The following is a 24637-nucleotide window of genomic DNA, read 5'->3' as shown; positions in this document are numbered from 1 at the left end:
ACCTCATCAGATCCATCAGCACAGTCATACTCCCCATTACATTTCAAAGATGCTGAAATACAGCCTCCACTTGCACAGACATACTCACTTGAAGAGCAGGTTGGAGATGCTGGTTACAAACACATATTTTAGCATTAAGAAAAAGATAACTTATGTATAAGCTGCCTTATGATTCCATGTCTTTATCTGGTTTAACACAGTGTGCAAACATGTATTTATAAGTGACGAACTTTTCCAAACTTACAAGGAAATATTTGACAAAACTGAATTGTCTCATCCTAAGTAAATTATATAATGACAATGAAAGGATATGTGTTTTATCACTGAGAAATTTCTTTTTGTGTTTTCCTTATGCTTGGTAAGGATAGCAACTACACATATACACATATTCATGTAATTAGTATATTATAAAATGCATACTTAAAGTGGGCCTAGGCTTTACGTAAATTATATAAATACTAATAATTAAACAAACTTAAGTTACATGAAACCGCAATTTTGGCATGTATACATTATTAAAGTTTAAATAAATACATATTAATCAGTTTTTATTTAAAATACAAGTAGACATTTTTGTTGCATTGGAAATCAGGAGAGTTGTGTCATAAAATTCCATAAGCTTCATTAATGCAGATGAAGCTTACAAAAATATAATGCAAATATAAACAACTGAATTTTCCAAGACAATAATAATGAAATAAAACAACAAATTTGCTAGAGAAAACCTTCGTGTAAGGATTAGTAAATAATGAATGAACACCATAAAACAAAAAACCTCCAGATACCCTAGTAACATGCCAAGAGATGCTGGTATTCTCAGAGCAAAATTTTGTAACCTAGTGAAATATAATTCAAAATTAAATAGCATTCCTCTCAACAAGTTTCATATTGCGTGGCTGTATATAATTTTTTTTATTTTTTTTAAAAACATGAGTAGGAAGACAGAATAATACAAATTCAAAAGAATGAACTATATCAGACTTATTTGCACTTCTCCCTACTCGCAATGCACAAGTAGTCAAGTTGTTGACTTATTTTCTCCGTGTTTCATTCTGATTTATTCCTTGTTTCATTCAGTTTTATTTGTCAGCATTATATAAAACAATACCTGGTTCACAATTTTTCTCATCATCCCCAAGTTTGCAGTCTTCATGACCATCACATTTCCATTTTGCTGATATGCACTGACCGTTGGAACACTGGAACTGATCCCTTGAACAGCCTGTTTCACAATACCTCTGTTACAATAAAAACAATGTGTATACAAAATCAAGAGTTTAATATAAACATAGGTAAATATACAGCTAATCAGAGAAATTAATGGCCATAACCCTTCACATTATTAAATATAGCAATGCCTTATAAAATAAAATATCTTTGTAAGTATGATCCATGAAAGGTGGGAAGCATCTGAGGTCCAATACTAGCAGGAAAGGAAAGGGGACAAAAGGAAAGAACAGAGAAGCTGCAAAGCAAATATCCATGAAGCTTCTGCTACATAAGCAACAGTCTACGTTTTTTCAACAAAAAACATAAACCAAACAAACCAACTGCTGGTATTGAAAGCAATAGCTCCCCAGCTAGGACAGAAGATGTATGGAGGATGGGAAGAGGTTCAGATCATTGATGGGGCCAAAAAGATGTAGATACACTACAGATAAATATGACTTGCTTCTCCTTTTAGAACTAATTAAATAGGTTCAATTTAGTAAATACATATGTATTTATCGACTCATGTCTACAATTTCCATTACTGCTTATTAAAACAGTCATATGTGGGAAAACCATGGTCAAACAACATAAAACTACCAATTTTCTCAAATGTTTCTCCTGGAAGAAACCTACCTCATCTGAGCCATCTGCACAGTCATAGTCTCCATCACACCAGAATCTTGCTGAAACACAGTCTCCATTTGCACAAAGAAAGTCTTTCAAAGTGCACGTTTGAGGCTCTGAATAAAGAAAAGTAACAACCGAAAGTAGTAAATCTCTATTTATTAGCATTTAGATAAAAATATTTCATATAAAAAAATCCCCAAACAACTAATCGATGAATTACTGTAACAAAGTCAAAAAACTCTGAAACTCTCAGGATTTTTTTATCTATAGGATTTTGTATTGTTAAAATCTAAAACTAAATTTCATTTACATATAAGATATTAATGAAAATACTGTCATTTCAGTTGTCAAATTTCTTTAGAAAATAATGTGATGATGAATATATAAACATTATTTATTTTAATGCATGCATGTTATCACAGGTTCAGTGAGAGATACCACAGGCTAGAAATTTGTTTTGCACTCATTGCTATCCGATCTAATTAGAACTAAACAGATCTTTCACTTTCAATCGCTCAATAGTGTACCTTTTATCACATACCTTTTAGCAAATATGTGTGTCAAGAATTAGCTTCCCCTGTGCTAAGCATTCAGGGGAACAGTCTTGAGATGGTAAATGGAATACCTAAGAAGGAAGGTTCGGAGTTTCAAGTAAAATAATTCCGTTTTCAAGCAATTAAATATGGGACGAAACATGACCATTATCTACTGACTGAAATGCTAACAAAACTGTTAAAGTGTTTTAACAGAAAGAGAATACAATGAGGTGAAAAAGTTAATGGACAGCATACTTTCATAAAAAATACACTATTGTCAGAACATTAGAAAACAGAAAAGAAGTAAAAGTAAGAACAAGGATGGAGTTTTTAAGTAATGTCAGAGAAAACAGAAAGGAGATGTTAGATAAAAAGACTCGTAGGAGCTTACAGATGGACAGGAGACAGTAAAAGTTGGAAGGTAAATGGGATATTTTTTGATAAATTGATATGTTCTTCTATTCCCTAGGAAGAAACAAAACACAGGTAGGTCTGAAGTCACTATAAAAGGCGGACACAATAAAAGGGAAGAGCAGACAAAATTAATTCAAGGTACAGGCAAAGCAAACAGAAGTAGGCCGCAGGGAACGATGGAGTAATCGTGCGAAAGTGAGATTTGTTGCTTCAGCCTATTTACTTCACTGTCTGCATAGCTCTGCATTTTTGCTTTTACTGCCATGAAAACACTGGACAAGGGATCAGAGTGGAAGATTCTCCCAACAGAATACCATGCACTTTCCTCCTGAAAATGAGGACAAACAGCTGGTAAAGGGCTGAAGGGCATGTCCTATGAAGGGAGACTGAAAACACCTGGGTCATCTAGCATGGAGGAAAGAAGGCTCAGAGGCGACCTCATGCTCTCTACAACTTCCTGAGGAGGGGAAGTGGAGAGGGAGGTGCAGATCTCTTCTCCTTGATAACCGATGAAATGTGCCAGGGAAGGTTCAGACTGCATATTAGGAAAAAAATTCTTTACTGTGAGGGAGGTCAAAAACTAGCACAGACTTCCTAGTGAGGTGGTTGATGCCCCAGGCCTATCAGTGTTCAAGAGACATTTGGACAATGCCCTCAATAATATGTTTCAACTTTCAGTGGTCAGGCAGTTGGACGAGATGATCTCTGAAGATCCCTTGAAACTGAACTAATCTGTTCTAAAAGACACTGGAAAAAAATGAAGTCCCTCTGGACTGTGAGCCATTAGATTAAACAAAGGTACAGAAGAGATAATTGAGCAAAATTTAATTGAGCCTCTATATGGAGCCTCTTGACTGCCACAGTTTTGGGAGCGTAGGACTGAAAAAGCAACCAAGGTTTATTTGTGAGAATATTTCCATTGGAGGAAACACTGCATTATGTAAATAATATAAAATCAAGAAAAAAGATTGATTGGTAGGATCTTTTCAACAGAGAGCTGGGAAGAGTTCAGGCAATTGGCAAACAACAACAACTAAATCAGTGGAGGAAGGGGGAAAAAGAGAAAGGAGGAGAAGATGAGAGCAGCAATAGACTGAGTAATGTTAAAGGGTCTTTAAATAGCAATGGAAAGTAGCAACATGCCTGTTTTTGAGAAACATAACAGAGTGATCGGGGAAAAGCTAAAACAAAACAAAACAAAACAAACAACACTCCCATCCCACACCCAAAATTAGAAACTTCCAATTTAGAATTTGGCAAATACCAACAGCATGACAACATATTAGACATGAGCCGCACAGATCTATGGTAAAGTCAAACTAAGATTTTTTTTTTTTTTTAATAGAAGTCTCCATTTTTAGAAATCAAAGACTGTCTCAAGAAAGGAGTATTTTTGATGAATGTTTCAGCTTCTTCATTTGTTTTCCCCTCACTTCATAATTAAAAGCCAAAATTACCCTGTTTGAAAGTTTTTAAAGAGGAATTTCATTTTTCAGGTAGGCACAACTTTTCATTTTGAAGCTGTAGGAAAGTAGTAATAGAAGCAGATCTACACCAATTTCATCAGTTCTCCAGCAATGTTATTTTCAAGCAAATCAAAGGTTAGCTTTTATATGGATTCTTAGATTATATACATAATACTAATTTTCTCAAAGCAAAAGTTCATTGTATAAATGTTAGCAAATCACTGACATTTGCTCCTTTTTACTGTTAACAGGCCAGGAAGAGGAAGTTCAAGATATGATAAATTATGTAAAGGAAATACTTTGTGGAAAAACAATTCATATGCAAATAAGCATTTCTCATGTTTCTATACTTATTTGCAAAATATAAGGAAATACTTTTTCTATACTGCTAATGAATTATTTATAAACAGAGATTTGATTCTGCAAAAATGTACACAATGAGCTAACTTCTCATTTCTCTGTTTGCAAGAAATATTTCTTCTGCTGTTGGAATACATCTCTGTGATTTACATATGAACACAGAAGAGCACTTTCCCATCAGTGCTGTGGCTGTTAGTGAAAGGAATAAATATTAATAGATCTCTGTATAACCAATAAAGGACAGCATCTTTCAGCTTCTGCTTTATAAAAGCACTGAAACTCCTTCCTGAGAAGAGCATTTTTGAATTATTAGAAAGAATCTTATTTGAAACACAGAACATAAGATGATCTCCTTTCACATTTTAAAGTTGGAAAATTATCTGTAGAGCCTACAGACACTTTTGTTATCAGTTTAAATGATAACAATAATGGGACCTCATAAGAAAGATTTAAAATCATTTCATATTTGGGGTTCAATTTCTTATTTAATAAGCATGGATATTGCACTATCATGAACTGACAGAATTTTATTAGGAGACCGAGGTACTTGCATACAACTCAGAGGGAAGAACAATTTTTTTTTTTTTTCCTTAAAATAAGATATGAGGTTCAAACTTATACTGTACTTTTTACCTGTATTAGTGCAGGCCAAACATGTTTGCTCCTTATGAGAATTCTGTATTTTGCAACAGCTGTTGCAAAGTCAACTTTTAGAGAAACTAATTTGTATAAAAGGAAGGGTGCAACTTGTATGTAGAAAAACAGCAGCAACATAAACATGGGATGGGAGCTCTTCGAACAGAATGAGTTAGGAGTGTATATTGACCTCTTGATTCATTCAGGCATTTGGCAGCCCATCATACGGACTTAGAGGAATTAGAGGGACATACTTAGGCCATACTTTCTTTCAAGGCATTAAAGATTCTGCAGATACAGAATGGAGCCGTTCTGTAAAATGCAAAGCAAGAATGAATGTAAAGCAAAATTATATTACCTACAGAGGCCTTCAAAGAAGTCATCCATGTCTCAGTTCTTTTGAAAATGTTTGCTTAGCAATCAACAGAGATTTTGTATTCTTGGGTAGACTATCGTCAATAATAAACAGCTTTAGCCTATTACACAGGTAAACTGTGTATACACAGACTGTGTGTATAAATTGTGTATACACAGGTAAATTATCTCAGGTAAATTGTGCAAAATATGCTGTTCTATGGACTCTCTCTGTGGAGAGTGTAATTAAGATAAAAACCAAGGAAGAGTCATTCATGTAAAAAAACAGGGGCCAAGTTAAAAATTAAGGGTGATGATTACTTATTCAATGGATTGTTTCGTTGTAAAAGTTAATTACTTTACAAAAGAATGGTAAAGATGGGAAAAAGAAAAAAAAATGTATCCAGGGGCTCAAGAGATTTGAAAGAGATCTACTGAGTTTTACTAGGTATACAAAGCACACACGGATAAGGAAAATCAATGAGCTAAAAATATAAGTTGAAAGAATACTCAGAAGACATTTCTGGCTTGTCATTGTTTACTCTGTCCTAGCCACTGACCACTACTGGGAACAAGCCAGCAAGATAGATCCCTGGTCTGAAGCAGCATGTTTATATATTCTGCCAGAGCACTGGCTCTGGCAGAATAGTGATGATGCAGTAAGTGATATTTGTAGTAGCTATTCTCTGTACTGAAAGAACTAACTTTACAAATAACTACATGATACAAATATATGCCTCGAAGTCTCATTTTGTGAATGGAGGTCTGTGCCTCACTGTAAGAAAAGGATGTAGCTGGGGTTACTGTATTCATCGGATATACTACCAGATAATTACGTGGGAGTGAAACCTTTCAGTAAGCCAAGCCAGAGTACCAAGTGTGATGCATCCACATAACATTAATGGAAACAGTATTAACATGACAAAATGAAAGAGGAGGTAAAATCAAACCCATCCTTCCTTATAAGTCTCCACTGTTATACAGCTAAAAGCAGTAGCATAGACCATCCTGCAGAATGAATGCCTGTAAGCACAAAATAATCATTTTTTTCTTCATGTATTTAATGTGATTTTCAACACAGATTTTAATTTTTTATTTTGCTATTTTTTCAGCATCATGTTTAATCAAAACAAAGGCAACACTTGTTCTTTGTTAATCTAGGCATAGAACTGGTAGATGTACATAAAAGAAGAAATCTTTAGTACACATCATTTTATTGAAGTAAAGCCTTTACTTGCCTTTAGCTACCACTGAAACCTAGCTGCTTTTAGAAAACTGACACTAGGCATGGTCATATTTGCACCAAGTCAGCTGAACCTTAAGCAGTGTAAAGAATACAGAAAATTTATAGCACTGTCCACTCAAGATCTACTCACAATGACATTAGGAGACATTCTAGCTTAGTTTCTTTCAATATGTTAATTTAAATGTTTTCACTCAGACATTAAATAATTGCTAGTTCTTATTGCATTTAGGATACAAACTTATCCATGGACAAAATTAACTAATTTGTTTTCTTGACAACTTGTAAGCGCAACAAAACAGCACTGAGAGGATTATCCAGCAACTGTAATATTTCCACACTGATTGAATGCATGTCCTTCTACAGCATTATTACATTTGCTTTGCTTCAGTGTTTACAGTACTTTACATTTTCTTTAATTACATTCAATAAAACATTGCTGGTGCCTTCTTTTGAGCAGGAATAAGACTCATTACTACAGATTTTCCCATTTTTTTTTAAGTTACCTGAAAGAGAAAATATTTTTGCCTAATTTCTTTAAAAATAACCCAAAAAACTCTAACAGCAAAGTCCCCTTCCAAAAAGATAATAATTAACTGAAAAGAGTTAAAAATACATTCTGTTTTGTTTAGTGCTAGCAGTCTGTGCCTTTACCCTCCTTAACAATTCTTACTTATTTGAGAGGGTCAACATGGCAGCAGGCAGCCTTCATTAGGATTAATGTTTTAAAAAGGTTTTCCAGTTTTGAGCATATTCACTGGAAAATTCAACGGCTACTTAAAAACATTTATGGCAAGTTTGGTAGTACTGTCAGTTACACTGTCTTCAGTGTAACCACTGCTTCTTGTGTGTCCTTGTCTAGGTTCCCGTTAACATGGCTGTCCTCTCTCTTCCTTGAACTACTCCTGTCAAACTGCTTCTGATATGAAGTTGTGGGAATGGGTGTGACATCCTTCACTAGCTTTTTGTCAGTTTTTTGAAGGAGCACAACACTTTTGCATTCATCTATATAAAATGATGTGTTAAGAAGTTCATTAGATAAGAACTACAAAGAAGTAAACAAATAAGCCTGGGAGGATAGTTCACACTGTACATTGTAAGACAAATACAGGTAAAGAACAAAAAAGTCTGGAGATGCTATGCCAGAAACACAGTCTTAACAGACACATCTCTTTGCATTATAGCACTAATAATTTTTCACCCCAGTGTGTGATATTTTCTAACTCACTCTTTTTTGCTGCTGATAACTTCAGGTTACTATTGTATGTGAAAGTAAATAATCTAGATAAATGTACATACTTGAGCTGAATTTCTAAAATTCAATGAATTCATTCTGTATTCTTGAGAAACAGCTCATTTTCTGATATAGCTGCCTGAAAAGGCTTTTGTAAAGTCATGTATGCTATGAACAACTTATCATAATGTGCCACGCAATACATTTTGTCAAATTCTTTTGAAGCTCTAATATATATTTGTTTCATTGAACTTTATTCTATAAGTGGCCAGACAGCCCATAAAGAATTTTCTACATCTATTTTGAACAACTGAACAATATTATGTATTTTCCCAATGCTTCTGAGATTTTGAATTTTACAACTGTGCCAGCCTACTGTATTTAATTTAGACAGCAGAATAAGGGACTTAGGAAGAAAACAGGAGAAAAGGATGCATTTGACAAGCAAAAGAAAACAAAAAATACCGAAAAGCAAACACAAACTACAATTATTCACTACACAAAGATCTGTTTAACGCTTATATATTGTAAGGTTTGTTCTGAGAATTTAAACAATTTTAGTTTGATGCACAGGTTGCATCCAGGTACTCTCAACTCACTAATTCTATCCACTACAATTAACTACAGATTTCCTTATCTGAAAGTCTGGAGAACAGCCAAGAATGGAGTATATAACTTAGGTATTGGTGTGAACACAAAGATGGCAAGCTTAATAAATAAATAAAAAAGAAATTGCTGGATAATTTCTCCTACATTATTTGAACACTTGTTTTTATAACCTTATTCTATGACAACCTAAACTTTACAGAAGAGAATTATCAGTTCTGGACAATAAATAAATACCACTTCACACATGACAAAATTTCAAATAAGATGCTTGATACTTGTTTTGCAAACAGTAGTAATGTTTAGTGGAGGTGGGCTTTTTTTGTTGTTGTTTTCTGTTTTTAATTTTCAACTTTTAAAAAGATTATCCGGTCACGTAGATTAACACTGCTATACCAAATCCATGTCTTTCTTTGATTTTTACATGAGCATAATAGAAAATAATTTCTTGCTATTTATAATAGAAATAGAAAAAATCTCACCATCACTAATACTCAATTCCGAAATAAAATCTCCGGTGAAGCTAAGGAAGCTTTTGTGTGTTGTCAACAACACCTGCTTCCCTGCCCCACCTCCTGTCCAGGTTTAACAATAAATGGCTCTGAGTGATTACTGAGACAGATGACATTTTCCTCTTTACATGAAGCATTTGCATTTGAGAACTATGACACCATTGCTTTCAGTAACTCTTTTTTTTTTTTTTTTTCTCCAAATAGATAGTGATAAAAAGGCATGTAAATCCACTTAAACTTTCAAGCTAAATAAGCTAGTCTTCAGACATCCTCTACCTCTGGACAGCATATCTTGAAAGGGAGAAAGGAGCAGACAGCATTTGCCCACCATGAGAATGCCTAGTTTATTAAACACTCTAGCTTTGAGGTTATTACCTCAAAGACGCTAAATACACATTCAGGATATACAACCAGAAATATGCATTCAAGATTGTCTGAACAAAAATATATTAATTTCTTGGATTTCTAAAAACAAAAGAAAAAAAATGGACAGAAATTGTTTGCCAAATGAAGAGAGGACACTTCAGAACTACTGCTGGAATTTCCCTCTTGAAATATTTTATAAAGACAATGATTGCAAGATGAAAGAAACCATTATGAATTTGTCATTGCCTCCTGAGAGCCAGATCTAAAATAACATACTGGAAGTGGTATTACAGAGATTTATTAGGCATTGAAGTTCCTAATGGGTGGGAGAGAACTAGATTAACCAAGCTACTTTCAGTAACAAGGTCGACTTTTTAATCTAGTTAAGTATAATAGAAATGGGTTACCAAAGGCACAAAACATGGCAAATCATCTAAGCAATATACAGAAGGTGATGGAAAGATAGTGTTTGATCAAAAACGTGTTTAACAAGTTGTTAACAGTATTATTATTGTAATTATTAAACAGTAATTGTTTCTTGTTAAACAGTATTTCTCACTATGTTTTACGTTTCTTACCTAGAGATAATAGACATGAAACGTAAGAGTAACTCTGACAAAGGTAAGCTAATTCTGATACTATTGATTGTGAATTCATCAGGTTATTGAGAAGTCACAAGTCAGACCTTTTTATTTATTTATTTATTTATTTATTTATTTATTTTTGTAGCTCTCATAGAGAATTACAGATCTTTAAGAATTAATAAAATCGGAAAATTTCAGCAAGGGACATTTTTGATTCTGGTTGACTGATTTTCAATGGATCAGGTGGCATTGTAAGAAAGCACATATGTGCAATTTATCCGAATTTTAAAAAATCCCCTTACATGTTATACTGACTGTATTCATTGTAACATGCACTTAGGTAAAAGTTACTTACTACAGTTCTCTTCATCAGAATTATCACCACAATCATTTTGGCTGTCACATCTCCAATGATCTGGAATACAGTTGTTGTTTTTGCACTGGAATTCATGAGGCCCACAAGTTTTTTTATCTGTAATTAGGATTAATATCATTTACATCACTGCAGAGTCAAAAGTGGAAAGATTGCTACTGAACACTGACACGACAATATTACCAAAAACCTTTCAGAATGAGCAACCTAAATACTTAAAAAGTTATTTTCAGAACTAATTTATTTCTCATACTGCATTCTTTAAGATTTTATTTATTCACTCATACCAAAAGAGATATACTTATAAATTTGGTTATAAAATTAAAATAAATACTGTAAAAACCTCTCATTTAAAGTGAGACGTGAAATTTAGAAGCGATGCACAGATTAGCTCGGAGAGGTTAACAATTTAATCTCAAAAAATACACTGACTTTTTTCTTGAATCTTACTGTAAGATTGCTCTACAAAAGATCAGATCACAGTAAGCTACAATATATATATATTTAAATGTACATAATATATATTTCTCTACAGCTATGTTTACATGCAATTATTTAAGACTAATCATACCTAACAGAAAACTTTGCATTTTGCTTTATATTTTTATCTTTTGTCATCTTGGACTGAAAGTTTGCTTATACAGAGGAAAAAAAGCACATAATGCTAAATTGAAATTAATTTTCTTCATGCAGTAAATTCTCAATGAGATTTCCTGTTTACAGAATAGTATCATAGCCAAAGCCTTTTGGGGATGCATGAACATTCTGAACTACTCCAGCAGGAAGGAGCTGTCTCTGTGTTTTATTTTTTTATTTCACTGTGATGATATTTCAGCAGAAATTTCTTAATTTCCATTCAGCTATTTCATAACATCTCAGATCAGACTTCATGTTCCTATTATGACAACTTGATAAGTTCTAATAACTGTCAGAATGAAAGAGAACTGAAACATTCACTTAAGTCAACCTGCTTTTTCTGCCTCTGAAATAGAAAGGATGATGTCCCAAATTAGAGGTATTACATTTGATGCCATGGCCCAAACTGCTGCTTTTTGTAGTTTGCTTTAGGTGTGGTTCTGGAACTAGAGATATACAGCAAAAAAAATTTTGAATATCAAAAAGGTGGAGGCAAACAGCGACATAGCTCCTCACACTCACAAATTTGTTAATTAAAATACTGCCTTTTGCATTTGTTCCCCGTTCTCTGCCAACATCAAGATTATAAACAGTTTTCTCAAAAAATACTTTTTCTTATGATGTTTCTCAAGACGACAAAAGTAATTCATAGATAGTCAATGATAGTTCAGTCACGACATTTCAAGTACTTACATCGGCAAACAGTTTTAACTTTGACAAACAATCAACACTTTTAACATTATACAACACAAACATAAGAAAAATAAAAAACAGAACTCTTGCATTTCCATCTGTAGCTTTGTAAAAGGTGGTTTCAAATCAGAAACCCATCCTACACATTAAAGTACTTCTAGTAAACTCTATAGTCCCACATCACCTATCTGCCCACAAAATGAGTCCTAAAGAATAGTCACAGATCATATATTATTTATTCTTCCACATTGGACAGACACACCAAGATCTAATCAGTAATACACAGAATGCAGAGATAACATCCTTTCCTTCGGCCACTTGCTAGGTTGAAGACAACATGTAAGATATCTTTTCTTATTCTTTATAAAGAGTTACCTCATTCTCAAGGACGCTAAATCCTTTTTCTAGGATTGCCTCTTTACACTTTTGGAGATAGGCTGGATTTTTTTTTTTTTTAATTTTTTAAATATCTATGTGTGTATTCTAAATGTATGATTATTAGTTGAATATTAGTCTTTCTTCTTCCTACTCTAATTTACCTAAAACAAACACATATTTAACTCTTTCTTTTAAAAAATACTTTTTATATCTGCAAGGCTTTCTTCACTTGAGAAATCTGAAAGCTTTTTATTCCTTTGGGTTGACTCTGATCTCTTATAGCAGCTTACAGTTGACATGTCTTATGGACCAGATTTGCTTGTCTTTTATTTCCTTCTTCACATTAATGAGAGCTCAGGAAAACCCTAGGACAATAGAACTAAGATATAACAAAGAGAAATATTTGGGAAAGTTGTGTAACAAATATATGATCTTTCAGACAGAGCGATTTATTCAGCTCAAAAGAAATAGTGCAAGAGATTAATTTTTGAATTGTGGAACCCTGAAAGGCACACACATATTTGTCATTGTTGTCTTCAACACTAAACTGCTTTGCATTTTTCTTAAAATGAGGCTGCCCGAAAATGTGGAAGTTCAGATAGGAATGGTACAAAGAAAAAGAAGTAAGTTACGGTAACTCAATTTTTGTATTACTCTCTTTATTATTGACATAGATTAATCTATTTACTGTAAGGGCCCCTTTTCTTATATTGTGTGACTGCCTGAGGTAGCTGCTGGTTGGCTGGAGTCCATCTTCTGTACTTGTCTAATGATACTGTATTTTAGAAGTACTTCTAAATGAGCATGAAGAAAATGGGATAAAGACTTAAATTGAAAACAAAACAAAACCCAGATGATTATACATACAGGCTAAAAGCACATTGATACCAATACCAATGAAGTAAAAACCAAAATTTTGCCACTAACTGCATTACACTGCAGTTTGGGGGATTCACCATCATCAGGAAAAACAAACAAATAAAACAAAAACAAACAAAAAAACACTTTTACTCTTTAGGCTAAAAATTAATATTTAAATAAACGAGGAAGCAGAAAACGGTCATACTAACATTGACACATTATGTGAATAGAAACCTTAAATACACGTAACTTTTAAAGCAGATTATAATCACTTTCCAACACTGAACACAGCTTTCTTCATATGCTAACCCCAAAAGGGCCTTTTGCGATGTAAAGGACTAAAGATGTGAGTAAGGATTACCATAATTTAATGGCTTGTTTTAACTGTCTGGACAGCAGGCATGAATTAACTCTACCTATTGTTCTTTGAAAAACACCACATGCTCATTAATAAGCATGCACTTCCTAACTGCTTTAAATTGTCTGAGTTGAAAATGAACCATAGAAGACTAAATACATTCAGAACAATTCTAACAAATTCACTCAATATAGTATTTCCAATAACATATGGTAGTAAACATTTACTAAGCAATATATACGTGACTATGGGACACTTAAGCAAAGAAGAAATTACCCTTTATGCAAGTTTTGCATTGCAAGCATTTTAAAAATGAACTATAAATGATAACAAGTTAGTATTAGCACCAACATATGCATATCTTTATTACACTCAACTTGTAGCTTCATAATTTAATTTTCCCATAGTTTGTTCATAAAAATAGCCGTCTTTAAATACATTAAAAAACAAACAAACAAAAACACAGACGACCAAATCTTGTTCTAGCTAGTGATATAACAAGATCATTTAAACATATTTCAAATCCTAAAAATAAAGAAAACTTTAAAATGTGATTAAAGCCATCTTGTTCTTGCATATGTTTACTTATTAGATGAGTGTGCATAACAATCACGACTGGCATAGAGATTGTGAGTAGGGATAAATTTTTTCCTTCTGATCCAACACAAAAAGTAATGGCATTATATTCAGCTAGCAAATTTAAAATAAAAAGGGAGGGGTTTTTGCACAGAGGTTCTTTCTATTGCTCTTTCTATTGGCTTTTGCCAATGATGAATCACAAGTGTCTTAATTTTTTTCCTGTTCAATATTAGTTTTTTTTTTCCCCTTAATTTTCCTTATTTTTTTCCCCGCTCTGCTTTCAAATTTTGTGCTTTGCATATATTATTATATGAACCTTTTTAAAATTCTTTGTTCCATTTCAGTTGGGCTTGAATGGGTTACTCAGAAATATGAATCAACACTTTGGCAGCTGGGAATGCCCTTTATGAGTACAGCTCTTGCACTGACATCTTTCCTTCATCTTGCCTGTAGATGATCTGCCTTCTCAAACTACCATATTTAAGTACACAAACTTTATAAGTATCAGATGTTCTTGGAGAAGTCCTATGGGGTTGCTGAGTTTGTGGGATTGTGTGATAGGACGTGTCTCACTGAAGCATACAGACAGAAGCAAAAGTTGGTCATGTCAAACTGCAATCTGCTCTGGATCCTTTTGTCCAGTCAGTCTTAACACCTAATTCTCCATTGAAGATACCTCTGTTGACAAACATTTAAGTCAACTTCGTACTGGTCTTTATTCTGAGTTACATTTCCCAGTATATCTCACAACACTGACTCTTGTTGCATGGAATAAAGTAATTCATTTATTACAAGATCTTTTTGCTACATTGAGTGTCTTTCTTACTCCAAAATAAAAAGGTGATGCAGAAATTATACTGAATAATCTACTGAAATTATACAGTAGATTATAGCAAATTATGACATTTTTCACTGTTTATTAATCATAAAAACAATAAAGTATGCAGAATAAATTGATGAAAACTGGATAATTCTTTAAGAAAAATCATGAAAGTTATTATATTCTAGATGAGATACTACTACTTTATTGGCTGGAGCTATAAATTAGTATAATATAAAGTGCATAGTTTACTTATCCAACAAGAATTGCAGGAGCCAGACAAAGCTATCATACCAGATAGGTACTACCATACATTGGAAGAGGACATGTTAAATGAAATCCTTATATACTTTTGCTACTTTTTTCAACAATGTCAAGCTACAGTCATATTCAAAACAGTAATATATTCTAAACCTGTGTCATGCTTACCACAGTTAGCTTCATCTGATCCATCAGCACAATCAGGGTCTTCATCACATACCCACAGTTTAGAAATGCAATGTTTAGTTGTTTTACATTGGAAGTGGTCTGGAGAACAACTGTTTTCAGCTTTAAGAAAAAAAAAAAAAAAAAAAGGATTTAAAATTAAAACAAGAAGTTTCTGCTTATATTCCAAACACGTTTTGTACGTAAGGTTTAAAAAAAAAAAAAAGTAACTTCCATAAGAAAACAGTATTCAGGTTTACATTGTTTATAAATTCATCATCTTTTTAATATTATTTTACACACAACAGCAAGATCTGAGTAAGAATTTAGAATACAAAAACATCCTCACAATAAAAACATCCTGAGTGCACTCATGGATTCCTTCTTCTATCCAAGCAGTGAGAACACTGCAACAATCAAGAGCCTTTTCACAGGGATTCCTCCTCTAGTTATTTATCATGAAAAGTTACTTGCTTTGCTGATTTGTTTCCTACAACATTCAGCTCCACAGACTAAGAGGAAAGTTAAGTTCCTGCCTTAAACCAAGAATCTGCTTTCAAGCCAGCATGGGTGGAATGCTACTTAGAGTGGAATGCTACTTTAAATTCATGTAGTGAAACATGATTCTACCTCAACTAAACTACCTCACAAAAACTTATGCCAGATCTTACTATTTCTTAAACTCAGAGTATAAAGGCAAGATGAAGGACATATACCTGGACTGGACTGTGAACCAGTTATTTGAGACCAGATGCATAAAGATTTCTTTAGAGATAAGTATATGTACAAGAACCTTTAAATTGTCCTAAATTGAACTGAACACAGGTGAAAAACAGCATGACCTATTCTCTGATAACATTTTCCAACATGAATACTTGTCCCACTTTTACCTAGTGAACTCCACAAAATTTTAACAAACTTTCCTATCCATGTTGAAAAGCAACTTGCTACTTGGCACCGATGTAATACCACTGATACTGATATAACAAGGAGACATGCTTGTTTCTTTCTTGGGTTTGGCAAAATGAAAAAAAATGTGTTTGTTAAAAGATGGTGTATTATTTCTTTCAGCGTCATTTCCATGCATCAATTTACAGTGCTGCATTTAAAAAACATGTAGACTTGGATATGCTGCTAACTCTACTTACAAAAAGTAATACTTCTCAGTAGGATACCCCATCAAGAAATTTCAGTGTCTACCTTCCTCCATTTTACATGTGGAAAGCCTTAAGTATATAATATGACTTGTTCAAGGTCACTTAAGTATAAAACCAAGCAGTGGCCAAGCTGAGAAAAGGTCTTTGTTTTATGAATGTTAGTCTGGTGAAATCAGAACAAGATAGATAATATCAACTATTACCTGTCTTGTGACAGGAACCCTAACCACCTTGAACTTTGAGGCAGACTTAACCCTCCCACTTTGGGTAGTCTCTCCTAAGGCACTTGAAGAGTTTTCAGAAGCCATAAACTAGATTTTATTAGAATATAAACTAGCACACTTAGTTTTCTTAAAAGAGAAGCTCATAATGTTTAGGTAAGACAATAGTGTTTTTTTTTTTTTAATTATTATTATTATTTTTAAGTATCTAATGAACCCTTCCAGCCCCCTACCTCATGCCTTTGCAGGTGGGTTGATAGCTGATTTTCAGACAATTCAAAAGCTTGCTTTGTATCACAGCAGACTGTCCTATCCCATCCTAGTGGAAAACATTCCAAGGAATTCACTGATGATCCTGACCCTATTCCTACCACAATCCTTGAGCACTGCCGTGCTGTGGACTCTACTGCTCTGATTTCATTTTGCCGGGTTCACCTCATGGTTTTGGGAACCTTTCATGTAACATGTGCAGATCTTTATAACGAAAAGAGCAATCTCCCTTATCTTCTGGAGGTGCTTACCTGACTCCACTTAATCTGTTTTTAAAGAAATGTGACATGCAATAACAATATTGTTAGAGGCTCTGCTGCGCTGATTGGAAGATGCCATTAAACATGACAACTAACAAAGCCTTTGTATCCTTAGCAACCCTTCCCTTGGAGAAGGACGTGTTCTTTCAGAAATGCAACACATGCAAACTTTGAGAAAACTAATTCTGAAAGTAGGAATGAGCACTTTAGATCAGCTGTAGATCTGATTAATGAACTGAGTGAAGGACAGAGATGTATTTGAAGACAACAACATTATTTTAATTGCAGAATGATCAAAGATACTACCTATTCAATACATTTCCATTTAAAAACTGAAAATATTTTCTCTATTTGTCTCTGAGAAATATGGAGTGAAACTGAATTTACCGAAAGATGTATAAAAAGATGAGTAAATGGAAAGTTGCATAGATAAATTAATGAAGTCCCCGTAGAAAAGGGAATTGAAAAGGTAGAGAACTATATCAATGAAAAGGGATATAGAAGGAGCTATGGATCTACATAATTCCCAGTAAAAGAAGAAGAAAATTATTTTTCCCTTTAAATGTGTTGCCGAAAGCCATGGCAGATGAAAGCCTCAAGAATATGAGTCATTTGTGAGGTGGTTAAGAGTAAAATGGATATTTCAGCCTAAGTCAGAAACCCAATTAAATGCTTGAAATTAATTTATTTACACACCCCTTTTCTTTGCAATGACTTTTAAAAATGAAGTTAATAAATGACATTTTACTTTGTTCTCTTGTATATAAAGCACTGTACATCAAACAATCCAGTGCATTAGCTGCTTTGCATGTTCCTCACATTACTTTGCAGAGGACATTAACATTATTTTACATATTGTATTTCAGCTTCTGGTTTAAAATCAGCTACAGTTGTCAGAACAAAATTTTCTAAACAAAACTTACGGCAGTCTCTTTCATCTTCTTCATCACCACAATCATCCTGTCCATTGCATCTCAGATTTATTGGAATACACTTCTGATTCTTTGTGCACTTAAACTGACCTGACAGACACACATGTGTGTCTGGAATTTGAAAGAATAAAAAATATTAAATTAAAGAGATTAAAAGTTAAAGATTAAAAAATTTACAGATTAAAAGTTAAAATAAAAATACAAATAACTTTCTTGATAACACGGCATTTATACCAGTTTAGCATGTTTCTTAAGTCTTTAATACATACAGTCACCTACCGCAGTTCAGTTCATCAGAATTGTCCCCACAATCATTCTCTCCATCACAGATAAAAGCTGGAAGAGCACAAAGTCCAGTTCCACACTGAAAACGTCCTGGCTGACATCTGAATTCAGCTGGAGAAAAAAATGCTTATTAATACTATTGGAAGAATGATAAAGTGTCAATAGCATTGTTCTTTCTCAAAAGAGCTATCAAAAGTATTTGTGAACATTGAGCCTATACAGTCAAATAGAAATCTAAGTAGATAATAGCAAATAAAATGTACGTGTACTACTGTAAAATTGATTTCAAAGTGTGAGATTTTATATTCACGTAACTGTAGTTATAACTTCCTAATGATATGTTTATCATTACAATGCTCTGCAGGTTGATGCTTACTAATAGTTCAACAGAAACTTGCAATTTAGGATATAAACATTTCAGTTCAAGTGTGCATTTAAGAAATTTACTATCTCACTCTAATTCCACCTCCCATGAGTCTACCACTGCTTTTTCTCATAGCCACTGCCATTTGTGTGAATGAGCAATTATGCACTTCTATAGCACTATTTTCTATAAACAGATTATAGCTAAAAATGTTAATCTTACATACGGTGATTATATATGTTAAGGTTTGCTTCAAAGGCCTTTGCAGCAGAAAAAGAGAACTAATAGCATTGTAAAAAAACATGGATTAGAGATTTCAGTACACAAAATTCAATGAGCTGTTACTTATCTGGAAGACTATATAACACAGAGTTTTTTTGTGTTTATAAGCTTGAGGGAAGAATACACGAATATTTTGTTTTATGTAGATTAATTTAATAGTATTAAAGAAGTTAGTGACGGTGACTGAGAACACAGCATCATTAATAGACATTACTGTTCAGTAATCTAGTACACTAGACAGGTACTTTTCTAACAACTAAGTAAACCAGCAGCCAGCTGCCATCAAAACAACCATCCATTGGGATGCTGAAAGAATCATCATTATTGACTTCCAGCTGTCTACAATTCAATGGAGGAATACTACAGTAACCTACTATTTGGACTATGGGAGGCTATTGAGAAATATGCTGTATCTTTTGTAGTGTGTCAAAGTTACACAGATGCATGAAAAATGTTCACTGCATAAAATCATTCAGACTGGTGGTGAAATTCATCTCACCAAACTTTCCTTTGACAAAGTTTATAAAACTATAAAATGAAAATGTTTATATAAAACATATCATGAAAAATAAACAGAATCTTAGTTGGAGTCACATCGAAAACGTTGCTGTTTCAGGAAATTGCATTAAATGATACCATGCAGCTAAACCTGTATAATTGCAATAAAACATAATCTAATGAAAATTGTAATATCACATTTCTATTGCAAAAATAGAACAATTAAATTCAGCAAAAATTTAGATGGAATCAAATAAAAAGGAAAAATGTGTTCTTATAATTTTCCAAAGATCTTAAGAGACACTTAGTAGTCATGAATTAATGAAAATCTTACACAGCCTGACAGACAAGACTCTGTGCCCTTTCTAAATCTGACAGAGACCAAGGAAAGCAAAACAGTGCTGCAAACAAAAGCTTTCAAAGAAAATCCTCTTCTTAACATTTATAAAGCATTATATTTGGTTTGGACTCTACAGACAAAACTGAGTTCCAAATGTAGAATGCACTTACGGCATTCCTTGGGCTCATCAGAGCCATCCCCACAGTCGTCAACAGTGTCACATTTCCACCAGAATGGAATACATTTGTCAGTTTTGCAACGGAACTGGAGAAAAGGAGAGAAAGAATATGTTGTTTTTTACAGGAACAGCATAAACTATAAGAAATTAGATTCATTTGATTAAATCATTGTTCCACTAATAACTTCTGGTTGTTGATTTTATAAAACCTGATCTAAAAAAAAATGTGTGTGTTTTTGGAGATGTATTGCACTGAGACTTCAGCTGACAGAAGTCACTGCAGTTTCAATGACATTGCTACACTCATAGTTCCACTGATAAAAAGCAATCACTGCATTTTGCTGCATTCCATGACTTGATCCTTTAAGATCTTATTCAGAACAACCATAAAAACAACATTGTAATTTTGTTTTCACTGAAAAAAAAAAACACAAACAAAATAAAGGGTAGAAATGATTTGATGCAATCTTCGAGGGCTAATCCTAAAATCAGAGTTCATTATGTTAGGGAGAAAAATCTGGATAGACTATCTGCACCTTTCAACAAATGTGTTTCTTACCTGGTATCTCTATGAGCACAGAAGGGAAGGAAACCAGCAAACTTAGACGTGCAAGACATTTAATTTTCTGTGACAGCATATTTTTTTTCATTTCTTCATGTTTTAAAAAATATTAATTACTCAATAAAACTGTGTTTAAGAGGTATATAAAACTTGGTACATTAGTTCAGTTTTAATTTGTCTGCCAAGACTGTTCAGGGTGTCACTGCCATTTATACATTGAGCAACATCATTCCCATACCACACAGAGACATCCTATACAATTGGTTGGATCTAAATTCAGGCATGTAGCAAAAACAAATTGCTCTATTTTATCCTTCGGTGCATGTTGTTGTATACCACTATCAACCTCTACTAGACAAATACATCAGCTCCAGATTTTGTTTCTGTCTAATCCAGTATTAAGAGAGTACTTATCTGGATATCCATACTCTAGGAGATTATTTAGGAATGGGTGTAAGGCTGTTATTCCGTTCTACAAAGGTAAGCATATCAGAGTAGCTCAGCAGAAGGCCTCCTGGTGTAGGAAACCAACAGAAACTCAGACAACTCTCATTCTTACTACTTTCTATTTGCTAGCTTGGCCTTTTTACTGCCTCATTGTTTTAAAGTACCAGCCACACTGCTCACCACAAGGCACTTCAAGCCATTAAACTGACAACATAAATTTAATTCCAGGAAATGGGTACTAACTCTTAGATATTTTTACACTGCATGGAAATACTTATGATCCCTTCTAAATCTGGTATCCAATCACTTAGTAAAATTGGGGGTCAGAGCCATGTAGGTGTGTGTGGAATTACCTTAAATGGCCTTCTAGAGTCTGATGTATCTTGTAGTGAATAATTTCTTACACCAGATTAGCCATCAAAAGACATTGAATGTCTGCCTGTGTGTAAAACGAGCGAGTGTATCAGCCATCCAGCTGCTTCAGAAATGGCTAACAGTGGATGTGTTTTCATGAGTGATTATATCATCAGAATAACTAGAATTTTACAACAAAATCTGAAAATCTTTACTGAGCAAAGTATGTTTTTGCCACAGACCTCTGCATCTGATGCCATTAGGCTGACAAATTATCAGAGTAGACAGATTTCAGAATTAGAAGAAAATGACTAATAACCAACATCAATTTGTAGTTGTATTTCTGCAGGCAACTTCTCCTATATAACCCCTCTCTCCCTCCTAAGGAATGCAGAAGTGATAAAATATTACTTTTGGAGGATCCAAGATACAACGCTATCCTTCAAATCAGGTTATGAATTAATAATTTAGAAAGGAGCCACTCAATCAACTGTTAGCATGTAAGTAAAATTAAAACAAACAAACAAAACAAAATAGAAAGTGCCTTTTTATTTTAATAAAATAAATTTAAGAAGGTGAATATATGTGGAAAAAAGATTAGGTAAGACATTCTTCATTTTCTTTTATTCTTTCTTTTTGCTCACCACTTAATGGGAAGTGACAGACAGAAAATCTAAACATAAAAGATGCAGTGAACAAAGTAAAACCACAGAAAGCACTGCATTATGGTAACAGAGGAAGACACTGGGAAGGAATCTTAACAATATTACTTGAATGAACTTGTACATCATTATAAAATGACGACGATAAATTGAAGATGACCGCTATTCCTTCAAAATGAAGAGTAAAACCCTTTCGTTACTGAATATGGACAAAATGCATCATGATATGTAATGTTGTAAGGTCATTAGCATACATATAATGAAACTCAACTACTAGAAAAATTAAAGCTTTTAAAGGCCATATGTACTATTACAATCAACCAAACTAATTGAGTAGAACAGTCCAAAGCCTTTTATCAAACTGGTTCTCTTGTAAGAAATAAATCAGTATGTTCCAGTTAATCTAACTTAAATCTTAAGAAAATTAATTTATTTCAAGTCATAGGGAATCCATCTCCCATAAATAATTCAATGTTTTAATTGATACAATTTTTAAGTAATTGTGTATTTTACCATTTTTATCTACCTAACTGGACAGCTCAGTCCCATCCTTTCCTTGTATCTTGTATTTGTGTAAAGTTTGTTCATGCATGAATACCCTCAAACCATTTTGTCATTTTATCGTTCATGTTTTATATATATATATTTTTTTCAAAGCAATGTTTATGGGTTTAGTAGCTGTATTTGCTCTAATGACTGGAGGAAACATCCACATTTGACAGGGAGCAAGTTCTGTGCTCTCGGGGGGGGGGGGGGGGGAAGGGCATTTGAAAGTAAGTCTATTTTCAACTAATAATCTTGAAGATTAAGCACTTTAAATGTGTCCATGAGTTTCCTAGTCTTCAGGTGCTTTGACTGCTGCTTCCATATTTCATGGACACCAACCTTCGTTATTTAAAAGCAGGTGAAAACACAGTAAAATGCAACTCTTCTCTACATACATATACACTTACCTGACTGGCACTGCAGTTCGATAAACATGTCTTGTTATCTGCAGCAAGGTAAAAGTTAGTGGGACAGGCACAAGTATGCATCTTGTCAGGGGCTAGAAGGCATAAATGACTGCAGCCACCATTGTTTAGTGTGCACAGATGTTTAGACACTGTGGACAGAATTGGAAAGTTGTATCAGAGACTATTATTTCAGTTTATTTCAGAGTATCTGCTTTATAGAGGAAAAATGTATTACACACTTTATTTTTACAAAGGAATGTTTCATATCAAAATCCTTTTCCTTTTGCCTTTAAGCTATTCTTCTTTTTTTGTATGGAACAATTAGTTATTACTAAGGATATACATTCAATTAAAAAAATGATAAAAAGAAAAAAACCTCATATATATATATATAATGAGACAAAAAATTAGCTAATCTAGATCAAGTACCAAATTGTATTCAGCCAGAATTCAAACACATAGACATCAGGAAACAAGACACAATCATAATGCCTATATTTTCTGACCTTTTCTCAGTACAGCAGGTTTCTAAACAACAGCATTGTTCTGCATTATTAACACTCTCACACTTTTGCAATAATAACGCTAAATTTCTTCATAACATAATGCTCTGATCTTGGTAACTGTTAGCTTGAACTCTAACGTAATTTAACCATCCTGTACTTCCAGTCATTAACTATAAAGCTCTTTGGGTATTTAATCACTGAACGAGACCTATCACATTCATTTAATACTAGATATACTCACAACATTAATCACATATCTATATTTTAAAAACTATTGAAACTTTTGAAAATTTATGAAATTCAAAATAAAACAAATAAAAAATAAATCATTGCTGATAAATAATCTTCAATTAATTCAGTGACTGGCTACTTACTAAGTGAAACACATGTACATGCTGCATGGAAAACATAGAATAATTACCATCAGGTTGTCTATAAGAATGATACACCTGGATGTCTGTTATGGTGTGCCAGGAATTAATCAGTGACAGTCTGTCTAATCCAGAGGTTTTGTGGGCACGGCTGAGTGATTTGGTTTTCCCGTCTGTCCAGTAGATGTAGTCTTCAAACAATGTTAGTGCAATCACCCCTGGAATATCTTGATTAGGGACTGTAAGAAGAGATGCTAAGATTAATGCTCACTCTTGGAAGACTGCCAGCTAAAATATTCCATACTGAATGGGTTGACAGATACAACTGCTATATAATGTCTTGAGAATAATTATCATGACAATATGTCAAGCCTAAAGGGTTCTTTATTACCAGTTACGAGAAAGATGGATGAGGTATGTGAGCTCTGCTTGCTTGGAATTAGTTGGCCCAATCAGTGTTAAGGAAATGAAAGAATTCCAGTCAACAAAAATCACCTCCAGATTCTAAACCAATCACATGTTAAGTTGTAAAGTCATACGTAACATAATTATCACTTAACCTAATTTTTACAGAAGGCCAGTATTCATTTGCTGTCTTCGGAGAATAAAAGTTATTAGAAAACACCCAAAATACAAAGCATACATCCCCAGATGCATTGTATTTAACACAATTTAAGGCAATTATTATTATTTCATTTTGGCAAAATATGCTGACAAGTGA

At 33.5% G+C, this 24637-nt stretch overlaps 1 protein-coding gene across 12 annotated transcripts in view; it reads right to left on the bottom strand.

The window, feature by feature from the left end:
* LRP1B (LDL receptor related protein 1B) overlaps positions 1–24637 on the bottom strand; it is a 546211-nt gene that overhangs the window by 69154 nt on the left and 452420 nt on the right. For all 12 annotated transcript variants that reach the window (XM_083841828.1, XM_083841833.1, XM_083841832.1 and 9 more), the window contains 10 exons: positions 23967–24155; positions 23040–23188; positions 20054–20147; positions 18394–18510; positions 18106–18225; positions 15278–15397; positions 10506–10622; positions 1846–1952; positions 1109–1238; positions 3–109 (listed from right to left, as the gene is read on the bottom strand). In XM_083841828.1, coding sequence (XP_083697954.1) covers positions 3–109; positions 1109–1238; positions 1846–1952; positions 10506–10622; positions 15278–15397; positions 18106–18225; positions 18394–18510; positions 20054–20147; positions 23040–23188; positions 23967–24155 — 1250 coding nt within the window. The remainder of the gene's footprint in view (positions 1–2; positions 110–1108; positions 1239–1845; positions 1953–10505; positions 10623–15277; positions 15398–18105; positions 18226–18393; positions 18511–20053; positions 20148–23039; positions 23189–23966; positions 24156–24637) is intronic.

Source organism: Anser anser (genome assembly GCF_964211835.1).
Source record: "Anser anser genome assembly, chromosome: 6".
Classification (NCBI taxonomy): Eukaryota; Metazoa; Chordata; class Aves; order Anseriformes; family Anatidae; genus Anser; species Anser anser.
This window is presented reverse-complemented; position numbering and strand designations above follow the sequence as displayed.